The following is a 25,318-nucleotide window of genomic DNA, read 5'->3' as shown; positions in this document are numbered from 1 at the left end:
CTATATATAATAAGTAGCGGTGGGTTTTCAATCTAGATTTAAAAATGTCAACTGAGTGAGCTTCTTTAACCAGGGTTCATATGCATTTTAACCAATACTTTTCCATGACTTTCTCATGACTTTTTGGCAAATTTCCATGACTATGTGTTCCTGAAAATGACAGTCGACATTATACAATAACAATAAAAATCTGTGTTAAAGTTTACCCTCAGTAACTATTAAATGAATGACAATTTATGTGGTTCATAGTGGGATTCATATTGCTCCCCGAATAGAACGTTGAGGTTAAGACGACGTGAAAATACATTTATTAATGACATATTATTATGCTGTGTTTAAAAAAAAAATTCCATGACTTTTCCAAAACTTTCTGGGCCTTTTTATGTTTCCAAAACATTTCCAGGCCTGGAATTTGCATTTTTCAAATTCCATAACTTATGATAAACGTATGAACCCTATCTTTAGCATGTAGTGGGAGGCCAGTCCACAGATGAGGGGCCCGGTAGGAGAATGCTCTATAACCAACTGATTTGTTAATGACCTGGAGACCAGCATCAAGGGAGCGGCGAGAGTGCGCCGGTGTATGTGTTGCCCTTACATACATTAAACAACCACACGTTACAGTCATAATAGACCAAATCTGTGCACTGCATTTACTAATTGTTTGCTTTACAAAGGCTGTGCTCCACAAAAAAGGGAAATGGCAGGTTTTGTAGTGTAATTTCACATGCCTGCCCTGCATCATCACGTGTGCAGTGTCATGTCCTTAGGATACACGTTTGCAGAGGTTTAACAAGGACTGTAACCAATTGATGACTATTGACTGGTCACAATGAAGTCATCAAGGTTGATGATGAAAACTATTTATATGAGTTTATTTAACACCAGGTGTAATGATTTAAAATGCCCACTAGATAGCGCTGTTTAACCTGCCATGGTTATATTTTCAACACTGTTGAGTCAAACATTTGAAAAAAATCTGTTTCCAGGAAAAGTTAAACACTGGAACAACTTTCATAATACCTTGTTTACAGTGCAAGTTGTGCCATTTCATTTCAACACACGACAGACAACTGGCAAACAGTTTTGCAGGTATGCTAACCTATTCACATATACTTTTCTATATATTATTGTCATGTTAAATGTTGGCAATTGCAAGAATATCTGTTATTGTTTATCATATCAGTATGAGCTACAACAAACAGATATTTATGGTCTGTTACAATTATTGGCCCAAAAATTAAATATTGGTACACCTCATCATTTATTCATCTAGTTACTTTTTAGTTTTATACTTTTATCCTTCCATTTATTTATTTGTTCTGTGAGTAGGTGCTGCAGGGTGGATACACCAGTACAAAGCAACAGTAAACATGTTATTATAAAGCAGGTTGAGGTGCTTTTATAAATACCGTGAAAGTATCAAAATGTTCAATCTACAGAGAATGCACACAACCCTTATTCAGAGACACAGACAGTGCAGATGCAGAAGATCCGGAAACGCTGACCAATCAGAGCAGGCTGGGCTTTTTTCGGGAGGGGGGCTTGAAGACACATGGGCTAAAAACAGAGAGTTTCAGACAGGTATATTCAGACAAACAGTATGAGAAAAATAATGTTTTTTGGACATTAAAGCATGTAAACATGTTCTAGTAGTAACCAAAAATACAACTTTGAACCTGAAAATGAGCATAATATATGACCTTTAATTCTTAAATGACCACCTGTAACGATGGGCTTATCATGATAACTATTGTAGTTTTTGTAACAGAACAAGAGTCATTGTTATGGTTGTTCATTCTGTATTGCATTCTGGAAAAGCTTTGAAGATTATATGGTATCTAAAACAAAACATACAATCACACTTGAAGGGAAACATATTATTACCTATTTTGAATGTAAAGATAGAAAGTTGTGTAATACTGTAAATCTCTTTATTTTATTAGGTAAGTTCCATATCCACAAGGCAAACATTTTCCAGTTTAACACTGTACTTCAAACTATTCCAAGTTGAATTTGACATGTACTTTGAGTCTCTTAAGTTGGTATCCAATAAGCTATATTAATATCTGATATCTACTCAAATCTCTTTAAGTGCTCTTGCTGTCTTTAATTTTAACATTTTTGAAAGTCTGTCTCTTTTTGTTTCCTTTATTTTCCTCTGTTTAGACTATTACTTTCTTTTTTTACTTCATATATTATTTGTATATATTTTGTATCATATTTGTTTACGTACTGCGCTGATTGAATTTCTGTTAATTGTCTTTTGAAATAAAGTTTAAAAAAAAAAACGATGGGCTTATCATTTAGTTGGTTCTCAAAAAGGTTTTGTGCAGTGGGGAAAACTTCTATAGCCTACTTCTACGTTTTAAATATGCTGTTGCATACAGTTACGTTACATTTAGTCATCACATCATGCTACCATTATTAGCTGACATACATTTGGCCGACGTAGCCTCTCACCAAAGTGTTACACTTTAACTTTTATGCTAATTTGTTTCTCTCCAAATATCCAATTATATTTGTATTGTTATATCCCACTTAAAGTTTCATACCCACCTTGTGTGAGAGGTGTGGGTAACATGTTGCAGCCATAGATTGGTTGCAACTATAGATATATACTTATATCTAGCCCATTGACTGTATATTATTATTAAAAGTCTAAGATCTAGCCATGTACATCTATGTTTGCAGCTATGGCAGCTAGCTAGCGGGATGAGTTAAAGTGGGTTTAACCGACAAGAACAAGTAATTGTCAGTAGACTGAGAATAGGTCACAGTAGATTAAATGGTACACTTTTTATATTGGGGAAACATCCGACTGGCCTGTGCAATGTATGTGAGGTAATGGAGACAGTGGAGCATGTATTGATGTCATGCAGGAAATATGTCCGAGAAAGAGGGGTTATGTTTGTTGGACTACGGAAATTAGGTTTAGGTGAACTCAGGATTACAGATGTCCTTGAAAGTGGTGTTATTATGAATGGAAGGAAATATCTATTTGCGTTTTTGAAAGGTACTGGTGTTTTTAGGAAATTGTAGTGTATTGGTCTGAATAAATAGATATTGAGAAATTGTCAATAGGAGGCAGTAATGCAACGACTTGGATGCCAACTGCCGTTAAACTCTAAAGAAGAAGAAGAAGAAGAAGAAGAAGAAGAAGAAGAAGCAGCTAGCTAGCTAGCTAGCTGTGCTCGTGTGGTTCTATCTATCTGCATCAGAGCAGCATCAGGCCTCAGTGTGTCACGTGATTTGTGGCCTGTGAGAGGCGGTGCCTTCTGACGATGGTTCGCTCAGCGTGCTGCGCAGACGTTGTCCCGACAAATGCCGTTACATTTGTAGTTTTGAATAAATAAAAAAAGTCCTTAACTATTAAACGCGTGTCAGGTGCTAGGATCCAACCAAGTCCTGTGCGTTTTGTAAAGGAATTAGATATGAGTATTCTTTCAGGATTACGCGCTGATACGTTATCTTATAAGAAGTGATTCCGGTTCAGGGGGAAGGTTTGAACTGCTCTCTGCAAAGTGACCATTGTTGTAATCAGGTCGAGGCTGTTAACATTTCCACTTGCTGACTTTCTTAGTTTTTTTTACGGGATTACAGCGGGAAAAACCGTACAAGCTTTTTAGAGTGACATGAAAGAAATGTCAAGGTAAGCCATGCATGTGGTACATCTTTCATTTATGGACTTTTATGTTCGCGTTTTAGAGAGTCCTAAAGAATAGGCTAAAAGCTAACGTTAGCCAACTGTCACAACAACCAAACAAGGCCTGTAGCCACCATTTGTTGGCTAGCTCGCTTGTTTGTTGTTTGGTATCTATGGTGTAAATATGGCTAACAAAATGAACGGATTTAACTTGTTTTTGTTTGAGAAAATGTCAACCCTTAAACAGGTCCAACCGGAAAGCGAGTCATTAGTTAAACCAATTCTTCCGTAGCAGCCAGCTAACGTTTGCTAAATTAGCCAATTTGTTAGCGATTCCAGCCTGTTTGTAGCCTCTCGGCTAACGATCGTTCGCCGCCAGCTTTAATAGTGACCTAACGTTAGCTCATTTCAAACACGTTTCTATAATTTTAGTTAATTCAGTTTTCAATTATGATTTGCATACAACTATGGGGTTATTAATAGGCTTGTTGTTTAAGTACATGCTCTCGGAGCTTGTAGCGTGTTTACACATGGGTTCGCGGTAGTAATAGAAAGGAGGGGAACATAAACTAACAAAGCATAACACTACAATAACTGACTGATAAATGCCTTCACCTTGACTTGGTAACTTTAATCAAGTCTTTTTTTTTTTTTTTTTTTTTTTTTTTAAGACGGGGTTTGAGAAACCATGACATGAAAAAATATCGTAATAACATGAAGTGTTGTAGCTGTCATTTCATGTATTGCTCCTTGTTCCCATGTCTGTTCCCTTGCAGCACCATGCCTGGTGGGCAGCAGCCTCAGAAACACTATGGCATCACTTCTGCCATTAGCCTTGCACCCCCACGAGAAATAGACCACCAGTACACCAATAAGCTCTGTGATGCTATGAAACCTTTTGGGGTGTTTGAAGATGAAGAGGAATTGAACCATAGGTAAAGAACATTAAAGTATAATTTTATATTAACCATAACACAATTATGGGGCATCTTGAAAGCATACACTTAATTGCAGCAATCACAACTACACTTATAAGGGGTGCACACAAAAACTTGAAACACTTGTAATATAATGCACCAGCACTTCTCTGGTAGTCTCAACAAACATGGACAACAAGCTAACAACAAGCTTCTCAAAAGTAGAATTTATTGTAAGCCTGTTTGCATGTATATATTGCACATATATATATATATTTATATATATATATATATATATATATATATATATATATATATATATATATATACACACGCATTGATGCTTGAATGCACGCATTAACATCAACTGGATTGTGTGGTTTACTTATATACATTTTTTTTTCTCACTATTTAATTGGTGAAAGGTAGATTGTGAATAAAACGGCCACTAAAATGTGTATCTCTTTTTAGACTTGCAGTCCTTGGGAAGTTGAATGACTTTGTTAAGGAATGGATCGCAGAGATCAGTGAATTAAAGGTGGGTTCTGTTGTGTTAAATGCCTTCTATGTACAGACAGTTATTTATGATGCATTATGTAATGACTATCAAATCACAGACACAATAAAGCTATTGTTAGGCAATAAAGAGAAAAAAAACGTCCTAATTTGATTACACTGTATATGCTTCTCTCCTCTACAGAACCTCCCACCATCAGCTATAAGCTGTGTTGGGGGCAAGATATTTACATTTGGTTCGTACAGACTTGGAGTGCACACGAAAGGTATGTCTAGTCATTGCAGCTACATCATCGCCATCAAATCACTTTGATATGCCTTGAAGTTGTGTGACAACATTGAACTTTAATGACCACACCTGTACTGTGTGCTTGGCTATATTGACATTCAAAAGGAGCAAATGGAGATAGAGGTATCAGAACATTTCTGCGACACAGCACTCAACCCTGTCTGAGCAGGCATATCTTGTTGTTTTTGAAAAGCTCAGTTCACCCTGACCACACTAAAGCACAAGGCTGTTATTGTCAGATTCCTCTGCTTTTGAGTGTTTTGAAAAAGACTAGTTTTGGGGTCTGATAGCTGTGTGAACATTGGCTTACTGTCTACTGAAAGCATTAGTGTGAATGGGGATGAGTACATCCTTGCTTTTAACAACAAACGCAAGTGAGATCAAAAGATTAAAAAAAAAATCTTAAATACATGCATAACAGTGAAATGCATTGCTCAGTTTTTTTGTTTGTTTACCATTTGTTGTGACTCAGTTATGAAGTTATTAAATGTACAATAATTAAATAGATTTTTAGGGAAATCCATCAAACTGCGTAGTGTTTTTCCATAAATCTGAGTAAGTAAGGATGTTCCAAGCTAATCGGCAAAATTGGTAATTGTGCATGATCAATTTCCAGTGCCTTGTTTATAACAACCTGTTGCACTTCTGGTTAAATCAAATGTGGAAACTGGCACATTTTGTTCTATTAAATCAGTTGAACCTATATCCCATAACCCATATCACAGTTGTGAGCAAGTGGACTGCCGGGAAGATCAAACGCATGAACAGGGGCTGAAGTTTCTGTTCACAATATCTACAGAGACAAGTGTAGGCCAGCACAGTGAACTGAGCTGTTTTGAGTAAAAACAAAAATCCCTCTCACAGGTGACACCCCCACATTGTTTGCTGTTTAGAAAGCGCATTTGAATCTCTGTATTTTGTTCAGGCTGGAGATAAAGAGAGGCTGTCCAAACATTCCTCTCGCAACAGATCATTGTCTAAATTAGCGCTGGTCTATATTGCCAAAATCTTCTTTCCCGATATAGGTCACTTCGTATCTTGATAACGATATATATCACAATATGACATGTTTTCTGGTAACTTAATAAATAGTACATATGACATAACCACATGGTAAAGCCTCGTTTTGTATACTCCTGTGTGAATTAAATACTTTCACATGAAAACGTACTGTGTGTTTTCATTTTATTTAGAACTTTAGTGCCAAATGAACAAAACGTGCAAGTATCAGAACGTGAAGGTGGGGACACACCACAGACTGTCAGCCCAGTACATACTATTCAAATATTTATTTATGCATATTCTGTCCATAAGAGGGCAAACATGATACATAACTACTTGTATATTTATTTTAACATAAACATGCCTTTTTAAAAGATCGCCATACCTATACATTACAAAATAAACTAATAAAATGTCCTGAACCATAAAACTTTTTTATTTTAGACTTAAAGCTTTAGTGCGTAACTTTTTGATATTGGTGATCGTCCGTTACATTGAAGCATTGCCAAATGAGTTGCTACAAAGCTAATTAAGACTATCGGCTCCATACAACTCTCTCTGGATTTCTCAATATGGCAACATTCAGGAGATTGAGTCGCCCGGTGACTTTCACGCGCAGAAGCTCGAGTGAAAAGAATTACCTCTTCTGAAGGGTCCATGTTTTTTTAATCCTCCGTGTCCTCCTTGGCTACTAGCAACTGCGTGGGGGCGAGTAAGGCTTGTATCACATGGACGCACCGACGGTGTTGTTGTCATTACTTAGAATTCCTCATGGGGGAGGAAGAAACTACACACTATAGCTTTAAGAAACGTAATAAAGGCCGTAGACCTCTCTTTCTCTCTCCCTTTGCACCGTGGTTGGTGCTAGACTGAGAACTGAACCAAGCTAGCTGACTAGCCGGCTGGCCACTAAATTTAGTAAAATGTAACCACTTATTGTTTACTTCACACGCTCTTGTCACAGCGTAGGAAAGCACGTTGCGATCACCTGATGAGTTGTTCGGCTCATTTTTCTGTAACCAGTGTAGCATGAAAGCTTGGTGGGTGGAATTGGCAAGCTAACTAGCCAGCCAACCAACCGCAGCAGGCTGCCTGGTCGCTCCACTTCCCTACTGCAGGTATTCTTCTCTGCCAAGAGAACGGATGACAGCCAGGGAGATGGACAAGCTAGCTAGCCATATCCCTTTGTCGTCCCAAAGGGGAGTGAGGCAAGGGACTGTAGGCTCTGCACTGTCACTGGCTGATTTAGATAACAGCTGTTTTGTTGTGTGTATATCATAGCAACGGTTTGTAAATCCGGTTACCCTTTTTGGATGACAAATTGATTACCCCCGTCTGCTGGCACGGAGAGTTATTTCCTCACGCAGGCGCAGAACGTACATGCTAGTTGGCCATCGACTGTATTCTTTGCGGTGTGTTCACGTACAACTCTTTGACCAAGGCAATGTGAGGCACCGCCAGTCGGCCTTCGTCGCCACCAGTCGGCCTTCGTCGCCACCAGTCGGCCTTCGTCGCCACTAATTCTTTCCTGTCTAGTGTGTCTATGTATGTATTTATGTACATATTTTGTGTGTATATATGTATGTGTGTCATATAGCCCAACCCTAATCTAAGTTGAATTGGCTTTACTAGTGTTATTGTAAGCCTACTTTACATTTGGTAATACATAATTGTGTTCATTTTTATGAAGGAACAAATTCAAACACAAGAAGTTGGTGGGTAAAATGATGAATCTCTTTGTGTAATTGTGTTCTGACATTTGTTCACCATTTACTAATTTCTCAGTTATTGTAGAAGATAAATATATATTTCACAGTAAATACTAAAAAGTAATACTTGGGACCCCACTATCGGAATTCGATTTCACAACTTCTGGGATGTCGGGTAGAATTCAAGTCTCAAGGGACATTTTCAGCAGAATCAGAGTCACTGTTAATGTTGCACAACCATTAGTATGGAGAAATGGTTATGGAGTCAGGGCATCAGATGGGAGATTTACACTCCCATCTAGTCCTATCAACTTTTTTAAACAAATATTTGAAATGGTTTTCATTTTGACTTGCCTTTTTACACGGTTCACTAGAGGTCATCAGTCTAGAGAAACCACTTCTGTGTTTAAAAACAACAAAAAACTGAACCTTTAACATTTTATAGGCTGTGGCTAGGGCTGCACAGTTGGTCGCAATTTTATCGAAATCGCAGGAGGGTGCAATATTAAAGGCCAAACGCGTCAAACCATTTTGAAATAATTATTGTTTTCCTACAGAGACGTTACGGCCTACAAAACGTATCCTACAGACCAAAGAAAACATCACGCTTTTTTTATTTGAATATTTTCAATGAGAATGATGGTACAAAAATAATCATTACCTCCAATATCGTGAATCATATCACAATCAAATCAAAAGAGTCAAAATAATCGCAATTAGATATTTTCTTCGTATCATGCAGCCCTAGCTGTGACTGTGCAAAGCAGGTCCAGGCATTATTAGTTGGACAGTCACTGAAAACAATGTTAAAAAGTTGCTGCACTTGACCTTAGCTGCTCTACTTGTTTAACCATTATGTGTTATAGCATTAACACTCTAGCCTTGAATGTAGCAACTTTGTTCATTGAACCTATCAGATTGTCATTGAAGTCGTCAACTATTTAACCTACAGGGCAACACAGATTACACTGCTAAAAGTAACGTGTTTCTTCCAGGAGCTGATATTGATGCCTTGTGTGTGGCTCCCCGCCATGTAGAGAGAAGTGACTTTTTCCAGTCTTTCTTTGAGAAATTCAAACAGCACGAAGAGATCAAAGACCTGAGGGTAAGTCTTTGTGGCGTCTCTGGCCATTTCTCAGTTTCATCTCTTGAGTTTATAAAAAAACAGACCATTCATTCAAAGGTCTTTTAGTGTAAAAAGACGGAAGATCAACAGACCGCTTACATCACCGCTCCTGGGTAAGAACTCCACTCTCTAGGAGAGCGGAGTTCACTGTATTGGAAATGCAGAACAATGCAATACCTAACATTGGTAAACATTGCTCAATTACATTTTTATGGCTGAGTTTAAGTGAATGTTTGCTGAATAGATAGACAGGAGTTATTATGAAGTAACTGCAGAGAGAAATACCCAAGAGCATAGCTGGTCATGTTAATTTCCCAAGGGTTGTGTCATTAAAATCAACATACATAATGAAAAAGTTTGTTGTGACACTAAATGTATTTAAATAAAATTAGCAAATTAGCTGCCATTTGTTTATTTACAGTTAAAAAGAAAAAAGAAATTCTCATCTTGCTGATCTTATCCAAAAATGCACATTTTTATTGGTGGCTAAATGTTACTGAGAGTACCCGTGTGTTTATTGGATATTGAAAGAGGAATTTGAACCCACCCTCATTAGTTATCAGCTTTTCAAAGCACAAGGAGTGACCTGCTGGAAGCATTACTTTACATGTCTCTTTACAAGCTCGGTGTTCTTGACTTTGATTTTTCACCATATTTTTCAATGGTCAGCTGTACAACTACTTCTTGACCGTGTTGGTGATATTGTCTCTTTTGGTGTTTTCTCAAGGCTGTCGAAGACGCCTTTGTGCCAGTGATAAAATTCAAATTTGACGGAATAGAGGTAAGTCACTTTGAGATCCAGATGTTCATCCCTGAAGTTACCATTCTAACAAAGCGTCTATAGGTATGTGTTTTGTAGTGTAGACTTTCCCAATTTGGAAATCAATAAAGTACATTTATTTATATACTTATACGTTCGTTCAGCTGTAGCCATCTGCTGCAGTAGTTTGGCTAAGAATGGTGGTTTTGGTCAGACTTAAAAAATAAAAAAATGCTGATGTAGAAACTTCTTGACACAGATTGGTCCAGTTTGTAGTTCAGGTCCAGGAAAACTACATAGCAGGAAAGCTGATATAAAATAAGGTGACAGAGATGAGCAACAGCATAAGTGCTGTTCGGCCTAAAATGTGAAACCTCACCACATGTTTGTAGTTGGCATATGAAGTATTGTATTTTTCTTCAAAATAAACATTTCCGAATCCTTTTAAAAGTTCATCCTCCTGTGCCATACTACTTTGGACTTGCTTGCCACGAGAAAGAGGGGTCGACCTATTTATGACCAAAAAAAAAATGTTTAGTTGCATTTTGTTGTGCCTAGTATTAACTTCCAGGTTTCTTATGTGTTTGGCTCTGATTTTGTCTGAAGTTTGAGCCCCCCTGCCATACTCCGTTTCATCTGTACTTTCTTACTACAGATTGACCTGCTGTTTGCCAGACTGGCCTTGCAGTCCATTCCAGACAACTTGGACCTGAGGGGGGACTCCATCCTGAGAAACTTGGACATTCGGTGTATCCGCAGCCTTAACGGTACGCTACATGGCCTCTATTGGCTCGTACACATACAGTAGAGAAGTAACGATATTGACTTTGATGACTCTTTAACCTTAAAGTTTCTCTTGCAGTGTACGCATTAACTGTAAGAGTGCAACACTTTTCTCGCAGTGTTTTAGGTTTCTGATGGTTGTCTTACAGGCTGTCGAGTGACCGATGAAATTCTGTACCTGGTGCCAAACAAAGAAAACTTCAGACTGACATTGAGGGCCATTAAACTGTGGGCAAAACGTAAGTGGTTTCAAATGTGTTTGTAATGTGGGGTGCACTTTAACAACTTTACTTTATTATGTCTGATTTGATTGCGTCCATCATATTAAGTAGTTCTCACCATTTTTAGGAGACAATAATAGTGTTTTCCCCTATGCGCCGCTGCTCAAATTTCGCCCGGTCAATATCTTCTGCTCTCGTGTTTCACCACGTGCTGGGGACTGGCAAAATGCATAAGCACGAACGCCACACGTCTGCCTCAGCATTCCCACAGCACCCACCCGCCACCACAAAGCAGTCAACCTAGGGGGAAATGTATATCAAATAGAGGTGGGCGATATGTCGTTTAGACGATAATATCCAAATTGTTGTCTGGACGATATGCAAAATTGGGATATCGAATATTTCATAATTTGTACAATCCGACCCCCCAAACATGAAAAAAGCTGAAGGAAGTTAAAGAGAAAACAAATAACGCACACTATAACCTTCTAAACAATTATATGTAGCGATTTTAATACTGTAGGGGTTTGTTTGACTGTATTTTTTGTACAAAATCACGATCGCCACGCACGAGAGTAAGCTGCTACTAGTTCTTACCTGTGCGTTATGACGTTCACTCATGTCAACAAAGATGGCGGCGCGCAATTGAGCAGCGGCTCTCCTGTCTGTGTATATTTATACAAGTAAGTACAGCCACACTGAACTAATCAATACAGGACCACGATACAACACAGCCGTTACGAGAGCCTTCCAGGCGGCTCATAGCATCCTGGAGGACATAGCCTGACCGAGCCCTCCAGGTTGTTGTCGGCGCTAGCACGCCGAGCTAGCTATCTACCGGCAGAATGAGAAAATAGCTCAGACACGACCAGAGGCGGAGGACTGCATTGTTGTGCACCATGAATGGAGTACCAACTGCAGGATCGTTGCCCAGCAGGGCTCACCTGACCTGGAGCCCTGTCGGTAATATACTGACCATTTTATTTACTACAAAAACAGCACACTGCCGTCTACATAGCCCCCGATGCTAAAGTTAGCACAAGTTTGGTTCACTGCTAACCATAGTGAACAAACTGCAGCGCGATCACCTGGATACGGGATACAGGGGACTTTAACAAGGCGTCCTTAAAGTCTGTTCCCCCCCAGCTTTCTCCCAGCATGTAGATTGTGTTACTAGAGGGAAGAACACACTAGACCATGTTACTCTAACATCAAAAAAGCACACAGAACTACACCTCTCCCTCACCTGGGCCAGTCAGATCACATCCAACTCCTGATCCCAGCATAAATCCCGGTCAGAAGGACTATACAGCCCAGTAGAAGGACTATCAGAACCTAGTCTGACCCGGCCTTGTCCCAGCTCCAGGACTGCTTCCAATAAGGACATGGTTGTGTGCAATATGTTACAGAACAGAGCCATTTGTTTATTGTTATGATATCATCAGCTTGTACATTTTCCCAAGAGAACCAACAAAATAGCCTCCGAACAGGGCTTCTTTTAACTTCTAGAAGGATTTCAAAAATATCGTCTGAATATCGATATCGAGATATTGAAAAAGAATATCGAGATATTCATTTTTGTCAATATCTCCCACCCCTAATATCAAATATATAAATGATCTAAAAAGTGATGGTAACAAATTTGTGTGCAGAATTGATGATTTTTACCTCCCAACACGTGTCCTTCCAGTTTAGCGTATACTTGGAAAAACCCACACTCTTGGTTTGGGTAGTCTTGCATTGCCAGAACTATCTCCACAGCGCTGTAAGCTCTGGCTACACCACCCATACTGTACATTCTGCGATAGGAGAGAAAACCGCTCTGGGTCGGGGTTTTTAAACCAATCCAAATAATCTTGGGCGGCTCTAAGCTCCGCACGCAGTGACGGTGGCTCTGCAAAATGTTCTCGGGGAGGAACTTGTTTTTGTGGAACATTTGCACCCCGCAAAAGAAAACGCCCCATACAATATTAAATGAAGTTAACCGTTTACACAATACAATAACGTGAGCTATTGAAATTAGCTGGATACATGGCTAAACTTAATTTGCGCTTACCACTGTATCGCTGTGTATTTTGTCGATAGCAATCCCCACCTGTCGGTCCCAAAAAAGGCCCAGGAGGATAAAATGCGGTTAACATATTCTTTGTAAATCTTTACAGTCGTTCCCCCAAAGAACCAAGCAGGCCTGCCTTATTGCACGATCCAAATTTTCTTAAATGACCATTTTCAGCCTGCTAGCTCGAAGTTTGTTGTTGTTTCCCGAAGAGAACAGGTTAAGAGCAGTGGATGTCAGGCAGTTATCCTGGAAATGTACTTCCATTAATCCGGGCCATCTTTTGGGTAACACCAATATTTTGAAGATGACTCTGCCTTATTGCACTGTCCTCCACCTGCAGGTCGTGGGATCTACTCCAACATGCTGGGGTTTCTGGGTGGAGTGTCATGGGCCATGTTGGTGGCCAGGACCTGCCAGCTCTACCCGAACGCTGTGGCTGCAACGCTGGTCCACAAGTTCTTCTTGGTGTTTTCCAAATGGTGAGCCTTTATCTCTTGCAATTACAACCTCCTGTTTGTCCTGTCCACTTGATGGCAGTATTTCAAAGCCTCATGCAATGCCTGATATTTCAGTACTCGCATTTTTCCACATTTGACTACATTTGTCATTTCCACCCTACAGGGAGTGGCCAAATCCTGTCCTATTGAAACAGCCTGAGGACAGTAATCTGAATTTACCGGTGTGGGATCCTAGAGTGAGTATGACACCACGGTTTTATTTCCACATGTTAATGATGTTGGTATGCCTCCATTTTGTATGTTTATTGCTGTGTAGACACAGGAAACACTATCTGGACAGACTTAATCTGCTGAATTGTGAGTTTGTTGCTGTTTGAAAGTTAGCTCAACAAATAGTAGTATAGGTGCATTTATTTTCTCTTATTTCATGTCTCCTCATTCCTCTGTCCTCATGTGACCCGGAAATTGATCGGGTCCTCTATCTTGAGTTCCAATGTTCTTAACTCTGCTCGGAGGAGGCTTCCCAGAGCAGCTTGGAGCAAGGAAGACTTTCTACGTGGACGTCTTTTATCAGACAGACACACTCCCTGAGTAAAACGATGCATTAGCAATTGAATAGCCGAACAGATCTGACCTTTGTTTAAATCCCATAACTACAACAACAGTAAACTGTGTGCAGTAAATATTTGTCAAGGACACCTTTACACACTCTTGTTGCAGGCTATCCATTTGAATGGTCTTTCCTTGGCCAGGGCTTTGATTTATTTGTTTTTGACTTTAGTTTTGCTATTACTGTTTCTCCTAATATTACCATAAATTTACTTATCCTAATCTAATTAGACTAATGGCCTTCACTGAAAACATTCTAGCTGTTGTAATTGCTGTGTCATGCTTGTTGTGTCCCTTCAGCAATAAACACATTTTAATTATCTATTGGTGTCGTTTCCGTTCAGTCACAGTACGGCCAACAACCACCGTGCATTAGGCAGAAAGCATAGTTTTGGATATTATGATTTCCCAAATGTTTAGGCTACTTTTAAGTATTTCTGTTTACTGTGATACATGCTCATCATAATCTAGAAAAATGACATAATTGCATGGTAAAGGCTTTGCTGCTGGCAGAAATGACTTGAAGTTTGTTTCCAACAGCCCCTTCAGAAAACCGCTAAATAGCTCTTGGTGGTAAGGAGGCATTCTCACGGAGTCCCCCTTTTTAACACAGACAACCTGGAAAAGGTCATCGAATGGCTGACATCCAATGTAAAACAGATATTAACTAGGCACGTGCTATGTACAGTATACATCTGCACACAGTTTAACTACATGTCTGTTATGCATGTGTTGTCGATCAAGCTGATATTAAGGCTCAATGCGCACATGTAGTATTTCAAATTAGGTTTTTGTCACATTGGTGAACATTGAAATGAAATTACTAAAATGAATATCACCAACAGTGGAGACTGTTGGGTAGTTGGGCACATTCTGTCTAAACGCATACTCTAATGGAAGATGCTAAAGCTCAGTTACTGTGTGTGGGTGTGATGAGGTGGGGTGTGTGTGAGATGAGGTGGGGGGTGTTTGTGTGTATGAGGTGGAGGGTGTGTGTGATGAGGTGGGGGGGGGGGGGGGTGAGATGTGGTGGGATGTGTAGGAGGTGGGGGTGTGGGATGTGTGCCCTTGGTTTAATGATGCCATTCAGTAAGTGGGTGTGAAGTTGCCCCTAAACATTCAGTTTGCCGGGATGAGTGTCGACGTGTTGGTGAAGGCTCTCATTTCTGCAGCGAAACCAATCTTGGTCCATGTGCGGTGTTTTTAGGTGAACCCGTCTGACCGATACCACCTGATGCCCATCATCACGCCTGCCTACCCCCAGCAGAACTCCACGTACAACGTCTCCACGTCAACACGCACCATCATGAGCGAGGAGTTCAAATACGGTAATATAAGCTGCATGACTGAAACAACACAAAATGAAATGTCTGTTCACCTGCATTTCCACTTCTTCAAATCTTGTATCTTGTCTATCTTGCCCAGTATTTACCAAAAAAAATGCAATATTAACAGTACAGTGTCACTTTGAACGTTGAATTGTTTAGCCTGATACGTCTTTCTTTTTTTTTTCTTTTTTTTTACCCCCACTGTGTCTGACATGAACAGGCCTCAGCGTCACAGATGAGATTCTTCAGGGAAAAGCAGAATGGTCCAAACTCTTTGAGCCACCCAACTTTTTCCAGAAGTACAAGTAGGTGTTGATATTGTCAGAGAAATGATTGATGGATGGTACATATTATTTACCAAAGCAAGATGAATGAAACATAAAGCTGCTTGTTTTCTATATCTTATCTATTTATCTAGCTAGCTAGCTAGCATTGGTCACACTTCTTTAACATGCAAGTTGTTTGTATTTCATTTACATATTTTATAGCTGTATCATGTTAAGTTTGAGAAGTGTGGAAATGCCATAGGTTGTATTTGTGCAGTTGAAACTAAAACGGGATGATGCAAGCTTTTGCTTTTTTCTACCAACTTATTGTTTTCACATTTTGAGTTGGGGCAGATTTGACTCATCCTAACTGTGGTCAGTAGAGTTGGTCGACTCATTTTGTTTATGAAAGTTCCGCCCACACAAGTCCCACAACTGAGTTTTCTGCCTTGTTCTGTTGTTGCTGCTGCTTCACCATTGGAGCTACATTACCTGGGCTCTGGTGTGAATGGTTATAGTTAATGTTCCACTGTGTAGCACATTGAGTTCCAGAGTTTTGATGATTAAAATACAACTTTATTGTTAGTTTACACTGAAATTAATTTTGCTCTGCTCAAAAAGAAGAAATAAAAAGAAAAACACAGAGTTAGACAACAATTACACATATAGTACAAAGATGAAGACCTGTCAACAGCCATGGCAAAGAAACATGTTGCGTGATATCCTCGGGTCCAGATCTTAATTGGCAGCAAACTGATTTTGGTTTAACAACAGGATAGACTGATGCATAAGAGTTGCTAAGCCTGTTGTATCTAAACAAAGGGACTCTAGATCACCTGTTAGAAGGCAGAAGTTGTTATTCATAATTTAAAACATGCTGCTGAATCATCCCATTTAATGATTTATATTGCATGTACACTAGAAGTTAAGCTGAATCATACATGTAGAGATGTACAGGGGCGGGACACAAGATCATTATGCCCCTCACGGTAGTCTTTCAGTAAATACTGATTGTTTTTGAGGGAGGTTTTCGTTCAGTTGTATGGTCTTGAAGCTGTTTTTCATCATAGATGCACCTGGGCAGGCTATAGCAGATGTTGACATAATGCTGTAGCGTTTAGCTACTAAACAACTCTGATTTTCTGTTATGTGCTGCAGGCATTACATCGTTCTGACTGCCAGTGCCTCCACAGAAGAAAACCACTTGGAATGGTAAGCGTCTGTACTTGAGGGTGACACGGGAATCAATTGTCGCTCGCATCCCATCCCGAGCCCACGAAAATACTCCCGTCATATCCCGATCACGTGACTGCCCCAGCCAAAAATCCTGTCCTGCAAAATCCCGAGAGAAAGACCCACTCCCGTTTTGTTCCCTATGTTGTCTAAAGTTATCCGACTCGGTTGCGCACTCTGTCGCGGACACGTGCTTCACACCGCGAGCGTGCCAACCGGCAGAAGAGAGGGAAAGAAAAAGAGACGTTGTCCGTCGCTGTTTGGAGGATAACTAGCGAGTTGATATCGTGTGTGTGCGCGTTGGGTTAATCACAGTCAAATCACTGAGGTTGCCTCGAAAATTTAGGCTCCACTATACATGCATTACCTGCAGGCCTAGGCCATTTCATTACGTAATTCCTAACTGAGATCTTTTCGCACTCAAAACGCACATTTCTCCATCCCGCTCCCGCCCGGTCCCGCTGATTTATATGCTCTGTTCCGTCCCTATCACGTTACCAACAGTGAAATTGACTCCCGTAGTAGAGTCAAGGGAGTCCTGGAAAAAATGTCACCCTCTAGTTGGTACAGAGTGACATTGTACTGCAATACTGTGAAGAAAACTTAACCGGCACTTCTGTGAATACATCCTTATGTTTTTCCCTCAGGATCGGTCTGGTGGAGTCAAAGATCCGTGTTCTGGTGGGAAACCTAGAGAGGAATGAGTACATCACCCTGGCTCATGTCAACCCCCAGTCCTTCCCTGGGTCCAAAGAGAACCGCAACGAGTGAGTTCAGTTTCATCCATACTTAGTAACCGCTCAGGGAGAACGATCTGGATTAGTGAAGGCCAGTCCTGCTAATCATTAAACATTGTTTTGTCCTTGAGTAACTGGAACACGTTGCCTGTTGACAGGTGTGAATACTGCTAGTGCAAGTCAGTGAGTCATGAAGTCATTGTTGGCCAGGGTTTTGTTATTGATTTATTATGCAGGGACATGGCATTCGTTGAATGCTGCTTTGGGCGTACGGAAAGTGCAAATGCATTTCTATCACATTGATTTGCTCTGCTATCACACGCTGAAATCAGCTTAAAAAAAAAACATGACTAACGGTTATGTTCATGTTGCTTCTTGTGTGTTTCTGTAACAGGAACGATTTTGTGTCCATGTGGTTCATTGGGATTATCTTCAAGAAAGTGGAGAATGCGGAGAGCGTGAACATTGACCTGACGTACGACATCCAATCTTTCACAGACACTGGTAGGTCCTGTCAAATAACTTCTGTCGGTGGTCGGGGAACAACTTAGTCAAACATACTTATACAGATAAAACAAGGCTGCAGCACAGGGCTTTTCTAGTATACAGTACGTAAGTATGTAAAATGTCTATTAATGGGATAAAAACCTGTTAAGTATAAATGCAGGGAATTCAGGTCTTCGGAGACTATTTCCGCTGTTTTGCTTTCTTGACGAAATTAATCAAATTAATCCACACAGTTTAAAGGACAATTCCGGTGCAAAATGAACCTAGGGGTTAATAACGTGTGTACCGAGTCGACCGTTCTCTGGGACATGTTCTCATGCTAATTGAATGCGTCTCTAGCTTTAAACAACCTACCGCAAAATCATGGTTAGCTGCTAACGCTAGCTTTCGGGGCTGATGGTAAATCCCTATTTCTATACCACTAACAAGGCTCAAAATAGCGACACACTTCAATGGTAGCATAATGAGGGTTCCTACATGTAAACCGAAGCATTGAGAACTTTGTAAGCGTACAGACGGTTTATTCAAAAGAATATAAAGACTGTAACATTCGTGTTTACATTCGGACGCCATCTTAGAAAACAGTCATGACCAGTTGAACCAGGAACACCGTGCAACCAGTAGCGTAGCTCAAACACAGCATTCGTGGTTCGACTGCTCATGACTGTTTTCTAAGATGGCGTCTGAATGTAAACATGAATGTTACTGTCTTTGTGTGGTGCTATTTTGAGCCTTGTTAGTGGTATAAAATAGTGATTTACCAAGTGCCCCGAAAGCTAGCGTTAGCAGCTAACCACCAGTTTTGCGGTTTAAAGCTAGAGACACATTCGATTAGCATGAGAACAGATCCCAGAGAACGTTCGACTCGGTACATATGTTATTAACCCCTAGGTTCATTTTGCGCTGCAATTGTCCTTTAACTAATCACACGCAACATACGTTTTTTTTTTTTTCTTCGTAAGAATATAAGAGAAAATACAGAATTACAGCCCGTAAGACACTTTTATTTTATTAGGAATAACATTGAAATATGTTTTAAAAGCATTTTTTTTAATAGGCAAACTGTCATAGTGTTATATTATATGAATAATGTGTGTGGAGGTTTACCATGTTTAAAATTTTGAACATAATGGTTTTGTAGGAAAATGCTACGCAGAGGCAACCTGCAGGAGCGTAAGCCGTAACATGGTTTCAAAATCGAAGAAATGGCCAGCAGTCAGTTGGACTACGCTCATGCCGGTAGTGAATTAACCTTAGCACGACATGTTCTCTGCAGTGTACAGACAAGCCAACAACATCAACATGCTGAAGGATGGGATGAAGATCGAAGCAACACACGTGAAGAAGAAACAGCTCCATCAGTACCTTCCTCCTGAACTGGTGCAGAAGAAGAAGAGGGTAAGATATTCCCGTGCAAGTTGGGACAAAGCCTTAATGATTCTCAAACATGTTTATTGTGATTTGTCTTAAGAAGTTTTCCTCGTTTTTGTGTATTGATTGTGTTTCTGTTCGTTTTCCCCGTGCCTTCTTTGCTGCAGAGCATAGCTGAGTTGAACCGTAGCTCCAACGGGGGCAGCTCGAAGCGGATCTCTCTGGACAGCAGTCACCTGGACAGCTCCAGAGACACAGACTCAGGGACTCCCTTTACCTCCCCAGCCAGCAAACCCTCTAAGCCTACTTCCGACACAGAGGACAGGTATGACGCACCTTTTTTTTTTTTTTTTTCTCCTACCTGATGCATTGTAGTGTTGTTTTGAATTGCATTTGAGTTTTTGTATCACCCGATGTTCTATTCTAATGCGTGTCCTATTCTTTTAGCCATATATAACTATTTACAACGACCAGGCTCAACACAACCATATGATGCTGAGCGAATGTTTTCTGTCTCTTTGTATTTTGCAGCGTCAGCCCTCCCAAGCACATTTTTGCTGAGGGTTCCCCAGCACCCAGTGCGACAGCAGCTGCTCCAGACCAGGGCATGTCCATCCCTGTCATTGGCTCAAGTGAGTCAAATTTCCCAGTGACTATTACACAGATACGGTCATTTTCCTCTCTGGGATAGGCTGTTCAATGTTTCAGTAATTGTATAAAGAGGCATATGTCATAATTGATAGTCCAATTACCTAGGCAGCATATGCATACTGCAGACCTTTTCACAGATGTAAACGTAGATGTATATGAATGACAGGAAGTTAACAAGGGGCCAGGCTGTTGCCTAGCAATTGAATTCCATTGAAACGGTCTGTACGTAATAATAAGTACCAACCAAACTCTTTAAATCTAGAGAACAATATTGATATACAAAAGGCATGTTGATATCAGAAATGTTAAACTTCATTATATGGGTATCAAAGATGTGGATAAATGATCCTGATCTCATTTCTTCTGGTCGGTCTCATTCCGTAGAGCCAGCGGTTAAAGCAAAGTCTCCTTCCCCACCAGCCAGCAGCTCCGTCCCCACGGTGCTGAGTGGGGACGTGCAGCCCAACGCCACCAGCAGCCCCAGAGAGGAGCCCAACGGCCTGGAGGACTCCGTCAATGGAGCTCCTGTCAAGAGACTCCACTCGCCAACACAAGAGGACCTGGCCAAGAGGCACAAAGACACAGAGGTGACCAGGGTAGAGGTTAACCATATCGGTCTGCTTTGACTAGATTTGGTGTTGGATTTAAAGGAACACAGCGACTTATTGGGACTTTGGCTTATTCACGGTATCCCACCGGAGTTAAATAAGTCCATACATCCCCTTTTCATCTCCGTGCGTGTCATAATTCTGTCTGACGCACCCACCGCTAGCCTAGCTTAGCACAGATCCTGGAGGTAACCGGCTCCATCTAGCCTACTGCTCCCAATAAGTGACAAAATAATGCCAACATTTTCCTATTTAACCGTATACAAACTGGGAACTATATTCTCAGAAAGGCGAAGCGCTGCTACTTGGGCGGAGTGATTAGTGCAACACCTGAAAAGCACCCGTTGTTACTCTCTGCTCCTCACCGCGTGGCTTCTCAGGTGCTGCGAGCAAATCACTCCGCCCAAGTAGCAATGCTTCGAATGTAGTTCGAGATAGAATATAGTTCCCAGTATGTATACGGTTAGAAGATGGCTGTGTCTCATGTGACCTTTTTATTTGTACACGCTGTGACTATACAAATCACAACATGTAAATAGGAACATGTTGGCGTTATTTTGTCACTTATTGGGAGCAGTAGGCTAGATGAGCCGGTTATCTCCAGGATCTGTGCTAAGCTAGGTTGCTTAAGCGGTAAGTGGTGGGTGCGTCAGACAGTTCAGTTACGACACGCACAGAGATGAGAAGGGGATGTATGGGCTTATCTAACTCTGGGGGATACGGTGAATAAGACAAAGTCCCAATAAGTTGCCGTGTTCCATTTAAACTGAATGGCAGATTTAATTGGTACTGTTTTTGCTACAGGTGGTGTCCAATGACGACTCTGCATTTAAAGAGCCATATCCACCATCCTTCGAACCCCACACACATGGAGAAGGACCCAATATTGTAGGTGTTATTTACTCTGGCTGCCTCTATTGACTGTGTAATGGCAATGACAAAACAAAATAAACGTTTTCACGGTTTTTCCCACTTCACCATTAGACCCCCCTTTCTGAGTCAAAGGCTAAGCCCATTCCAACCCTTGATACCTCAAGAACACAGGTAAGGTCTTCTTTGTTAACCATTAGCTTTATTTTATACCTGAATGGTTTGATTTGAATTAACGTGGGATAATTACTTTCTCTATGTGGTGGACTTGGGTTCTGTTGAAGCAGTTATTAGAGTGTTTCCTCTAGGATTTTTTTTTTTTTAGCAGTGGGGGCAGATCTGTCAGTCCCGCGCCCCGCCACCAAATGTTTTACGTATTAAACAGAACTGACACTTCGCTGCAACACAAACAAATACCGTATTTTCCGGACTATAAGTCGCACTTTTTTTCCTACTTTGGCTGGTCCTGCGACTTATAGTCAGGTGTGGCTTATATATCAAAATATATATAATTTAACATGTTTTTACATGTTAATTCGTACTGAAAACATTACCGTCTACAGCCGGGAGAGGGCGCTCTAGGCTTGTGACAATTAGAATGCTGCTCCTAAAGACAACTGAGAAAGAAAAGAGATAACTAAAATATGCAGCCGAAAACCGTAATCGAGCAGCAGAAAGAAAGTGAGAAAATGAGGGAGAAACTTCTGAGGGACTGGCGAAAAGGTGAAACCATTCATAATGAAACTAATTGCATATTTGCCTCAGTGGCAAAGTTGGCAGCCTTGCTGTGTGCATTAGATTTTTCTTGGCTTTCGGCAAAATAACTCCAAGGCTCGGTTATAGGGGAATTCAGAAAGAGGTGGCCCATTAATGCTGAGTAGCATACCTGCTGCTAGATGGTCCCCTGTGGCCTGTTCCTTAACGCTAGCGGCTAGGACGGTCATTGTGGTCGTTGTATTGAATTAACAGCCACGTAAAATTTAGCTAGCAGGTGAAGGTGAAACTAAAAATGTGCAAGAACTATACTAAGGACTAATACAGGCTTAAATGAACTGACAATATAAGTTATACGACTTCCAGTTCTCAAGGATGCACACGTGCCATCTCAACCGGGTCCTCGGGACAACCCGTCTTTTTTTTTTTTTTTTTTTTTTTTTTTTCTCCGAGTGGCACGCGTGTCCACTTGCGTTGTGAAGCGCGTGTCCACGCTACTCTCCGTCAACGTGCTCTCTAACAATCACTGCTGATAGATGGCTTTTTGTGATACTGATACCGTGGCGGGATAAATCTAACCGTGGCGGACCGCCTCTTGCCAATCAACATAGAGGAAACACTGTATTAAATGATTTTATTTTATTTTTTAAATAAAGCTTACGGATGTGTTGTGATTCATCATGTCCCTGTTTCCTACCTCAGAGACTTCCCAGCATGGAGCTGCCAGACGCCTCCTCGCCTCTCCCAGCAAGCAACAGTTGTCGCGTCGTGAAAAATTCCATTAAACTGGCCCTCAACCGCCACAAGTGAGCTTCAACTATTTTGCCGACACCAATCACGGCAATTGAAAACTGCTGGTGTTCATTTGACTTTGTAATGTTTTAACATTGTGTATTTCTTGGCCTGTCTGTTTCAACTGAATGTAGCATCACACCTCCCAAGCCCCCAGTGTTTGAGGCTACCCTAACCCCTGACGCTCCTCCTGCTAGTGAAGAAAAGGGCATGTCCATTCCTGTCATTGGCTCTAGTGAGTAACAAATTGCTTTTTCAGTCAATTATCAGTTCTGGTAATTCATCAGTGTACTCATCACTTGGTTTTTGTCTAGTGTTCATTTTGTCAAGGAAAACTATGAGAAAGATATATTTTGTTAACCTTTTTTTTATTTTAGAAAACCAGACTGAAACTGTAAAAAAGTAAGCATTGAACAAAGCCCTTTGACAAAACCGTTGATTTAGCTGCTTGACTAATAAGCAGCAGAACGGTAACGTCTCTGCTAGTAATGTTAGCTAACACGTGTCTGGACTTAATGAGTCCACAGTCCCACTGAAAATGTAACCACTGCAACAAATCATAAAAACATGCAGGACGGCACACTGATCATTTTAATTTTATTTTGAAGTAAGCTAACGTTAACATGCCATTAACAACATTCATACAGCATGTGGGTTGTAAAGTGAAATTTACTTTCAGTCAGCTATTTTTTATTTTTTTTTATTATTATTTTATCTGCATCGGTATGACTGCAAGATTAATGTTAGCTGTCAGCTATCTACATAAAACTTCCTGTAGATGTGCTGCTAAAGGCTTATTTTTTTTATTTTTGGGGGGGGGGTCTAACTGTTGCCTAACATTAAAGCTGCTTGTCTTAAGTTAAACAGAGACATTGGTACAGTATTTAAGTGAACAAGTGGGTCAATCCCAAGAGCTGCACAAACGTCACAACAAACATACGCAACCAAGACGAAGCGACAGAATTAGAAAAGCCCAACAAAATTTTAGAGATTGGCATTTTTATTGATTAAAACTAGACTAAATCAAATGACTAAAATGTGACTACGGTAAAAACTTACATTCATTTTTAAAATCGGGCGCCAAAATGAACACTCCCTTTGTCCTTCTCTCTCTCTCTGTAGAACACGTGGCATCCAAACACGCGGCGTCGGCGCCCCCCGTGGGCAGCTCCATCCCCACATTAGTGAGCCGAGGAGCTGACCCACTGAACGGAGCGACCGCCAAGAGAGCCCACTCCCCCACTCTGGAGGAGCAGGCCAAGAGGCTGAAAGAAACAGAAAAGGCCAGAATCCACATAGCTTGAACACAACATACCTATAGACTGGATTTATATACACACAGAGTTGGGGGCTTTACAGTTCAGTCAAACACCGAGAAGATGACTTTACACAGGGGGGGGCAGGGATTGTGTTCAGCTCGGTCCATGTCTAGTGTGAAGCAGCAGCAGGACCGACACCTCACCTCAAATCTTCAGAGATTACAGATTTGCCTGTGGATAGGTGATTTTGGTCAAACCAGATGTTGTGAGCGCCCTTCTGTCATGCTCACAGTCAGAGGGCATTTACAGTAACGCAACAATCATGGAGATATCTGACATCTGAGAACTAAAGCCACCGTTTTTTTTGGTTAGTTTTTGTAACTCGTCTTCTCCCTCACCATTTAAAAAAAAAAAAAAAAAAAAAAAAAAGAGGAAAAAAAATGTACACAGTACAGATGGAAAATGAGCTGTTCTTCTTTTCATTTTCCCTTTTTTTTTTTTTTTAGCTAACATGTTTTAAAAAGAGCCCAGAACATTTATCAACGCTTGCTACACACTCTTCTGGTGTATGCTGATTCTTTTCTTTTCTCCCAAACAGAAACATGTACAGTAAATGTTGATGTACATAAACTTTTTTTGTCTTTAAAAAGAAAAGAAAAAAAAAAAAAAAAAAAAAAAAGATCACTGTTAAGACTTTTGACCATTCTATTGTAGTTTTATCTAAAAAGGAAGAAAAAAATGTTTAAAAAAAATAATAATTTTTTTGTTTTTCTCTATTGCTTGTCAAACAATTGTCTCCAGCCCTGGATATTTTTTTTTTTTTTTTTTTTTTTTTTTTTTGTTTTTGTAAACACTGTATAGGTTTGGATACAGTTGCAGGGAGGCTT

At 40.4% G+C, this 25,318-nt stretch overlaps 1 protein-coding gene across 3 annotated transcripts; it reads left to right on the top strand.

The window, feature by feature from the left end:
- Positions 1–3,168: 3,168 nt before the first annotated feature.
- Positions 3,169–24,854, top strand: papolg (poly(A) polymerase gamma). Of its 3 annotated transcripts, none has more exons than XM_028603641.1 (24): positions 3,169–3,652; positions 4,423–4,581; positions 5,035–5,101; positions 5,264–5,345; positions 9,075–9,184; positions 9,933–9,986; positions 10,621–10,732; positions 10,898–10,987; positions 13,369–13,507; positions 13,650–13,722; positions 15,303–15,423; positions 15,644–15,728; positions 16,848–16,901; positions 17,570–17,689; positions 18,054–18,163; positions 19,443–19,564; positions 19,705–19,862; positions 20,069–20,169; positions 20,609–20,775; positions 21,601–21,684; positions 21,781–21,840; positions 23,083–23,186; positions 23,307–23,407; positions 24,295–24,854. In XM_028603641.1, exons 1-24 carry the CDS (start codon positions 3,636–3,638, stop codon positions 24,474–24,476), a joined length of 2,472 nt encoding a protein of 823 aa, XP_028459442.1. In that variant the 5' UTR covers positions 3,169–3,635; the 3' UTR covers positions 24,477–24,854. The 3 variants fall into 3 exon arrangements, with proteins under 3 accessions (XP_028459442.1, XP_028459441.1, XP_028459443.1); XM_028603640.1 differs by having other exon boundaries at positions 3,170–3,652; positions 20,573–20,775; XM_028603642.1 differs by lacking the exons at positions 13,650–13,722; positions 15,303–15,423; positions 15,644–15,728; ... (10 more) ...; positions 23,307–23,407; positions 24,295–24,854 and having other exon boundaries at positions 3,177–3,652; positions 13,369–13,511.
- Positions 24,855–25,318: the final 464 nt, after the last annotated feature.

Source organism: Perca flavescens, chromosome 17 (genome assembly GCF_004354835.1).
Source record: "Perca flavescens isolate YP-PL-M2 chromosome 17, PFLA_1.0, whole genome shotgun sequence".
Taxonomy (NCBI): Eukaryota; Metazoa; Chordata; class Actinopteri; order Perciformes; family Percidae; genus Perca; species Perca flavescens.
The sequence above is the reverse complement of the archived record's forward strand: the minus strand, read 5'-3'. Positions and strand labels throughout refer to the sequence as shown.

Excerpts from the sequence above, each read along its gene's own strand:
- papolg (XM_028603640.1), top strand. Across the intron at positions 5,346-9,074 it reads ACTTGGAGTGCACACGAAAG|GAGCTGATATTGATGCCTTG; the intron begins GTATGTCTAGTC and ends TGTTTCTTCCAG. Across the intron at positions 21,841-23,082 it reads TTGATACCTCAAGAACACAG|AGACTTCCCAGCATGGAGCT; the intron begins GTAAGGTCTTCT and ends TTCCTACCTCAG.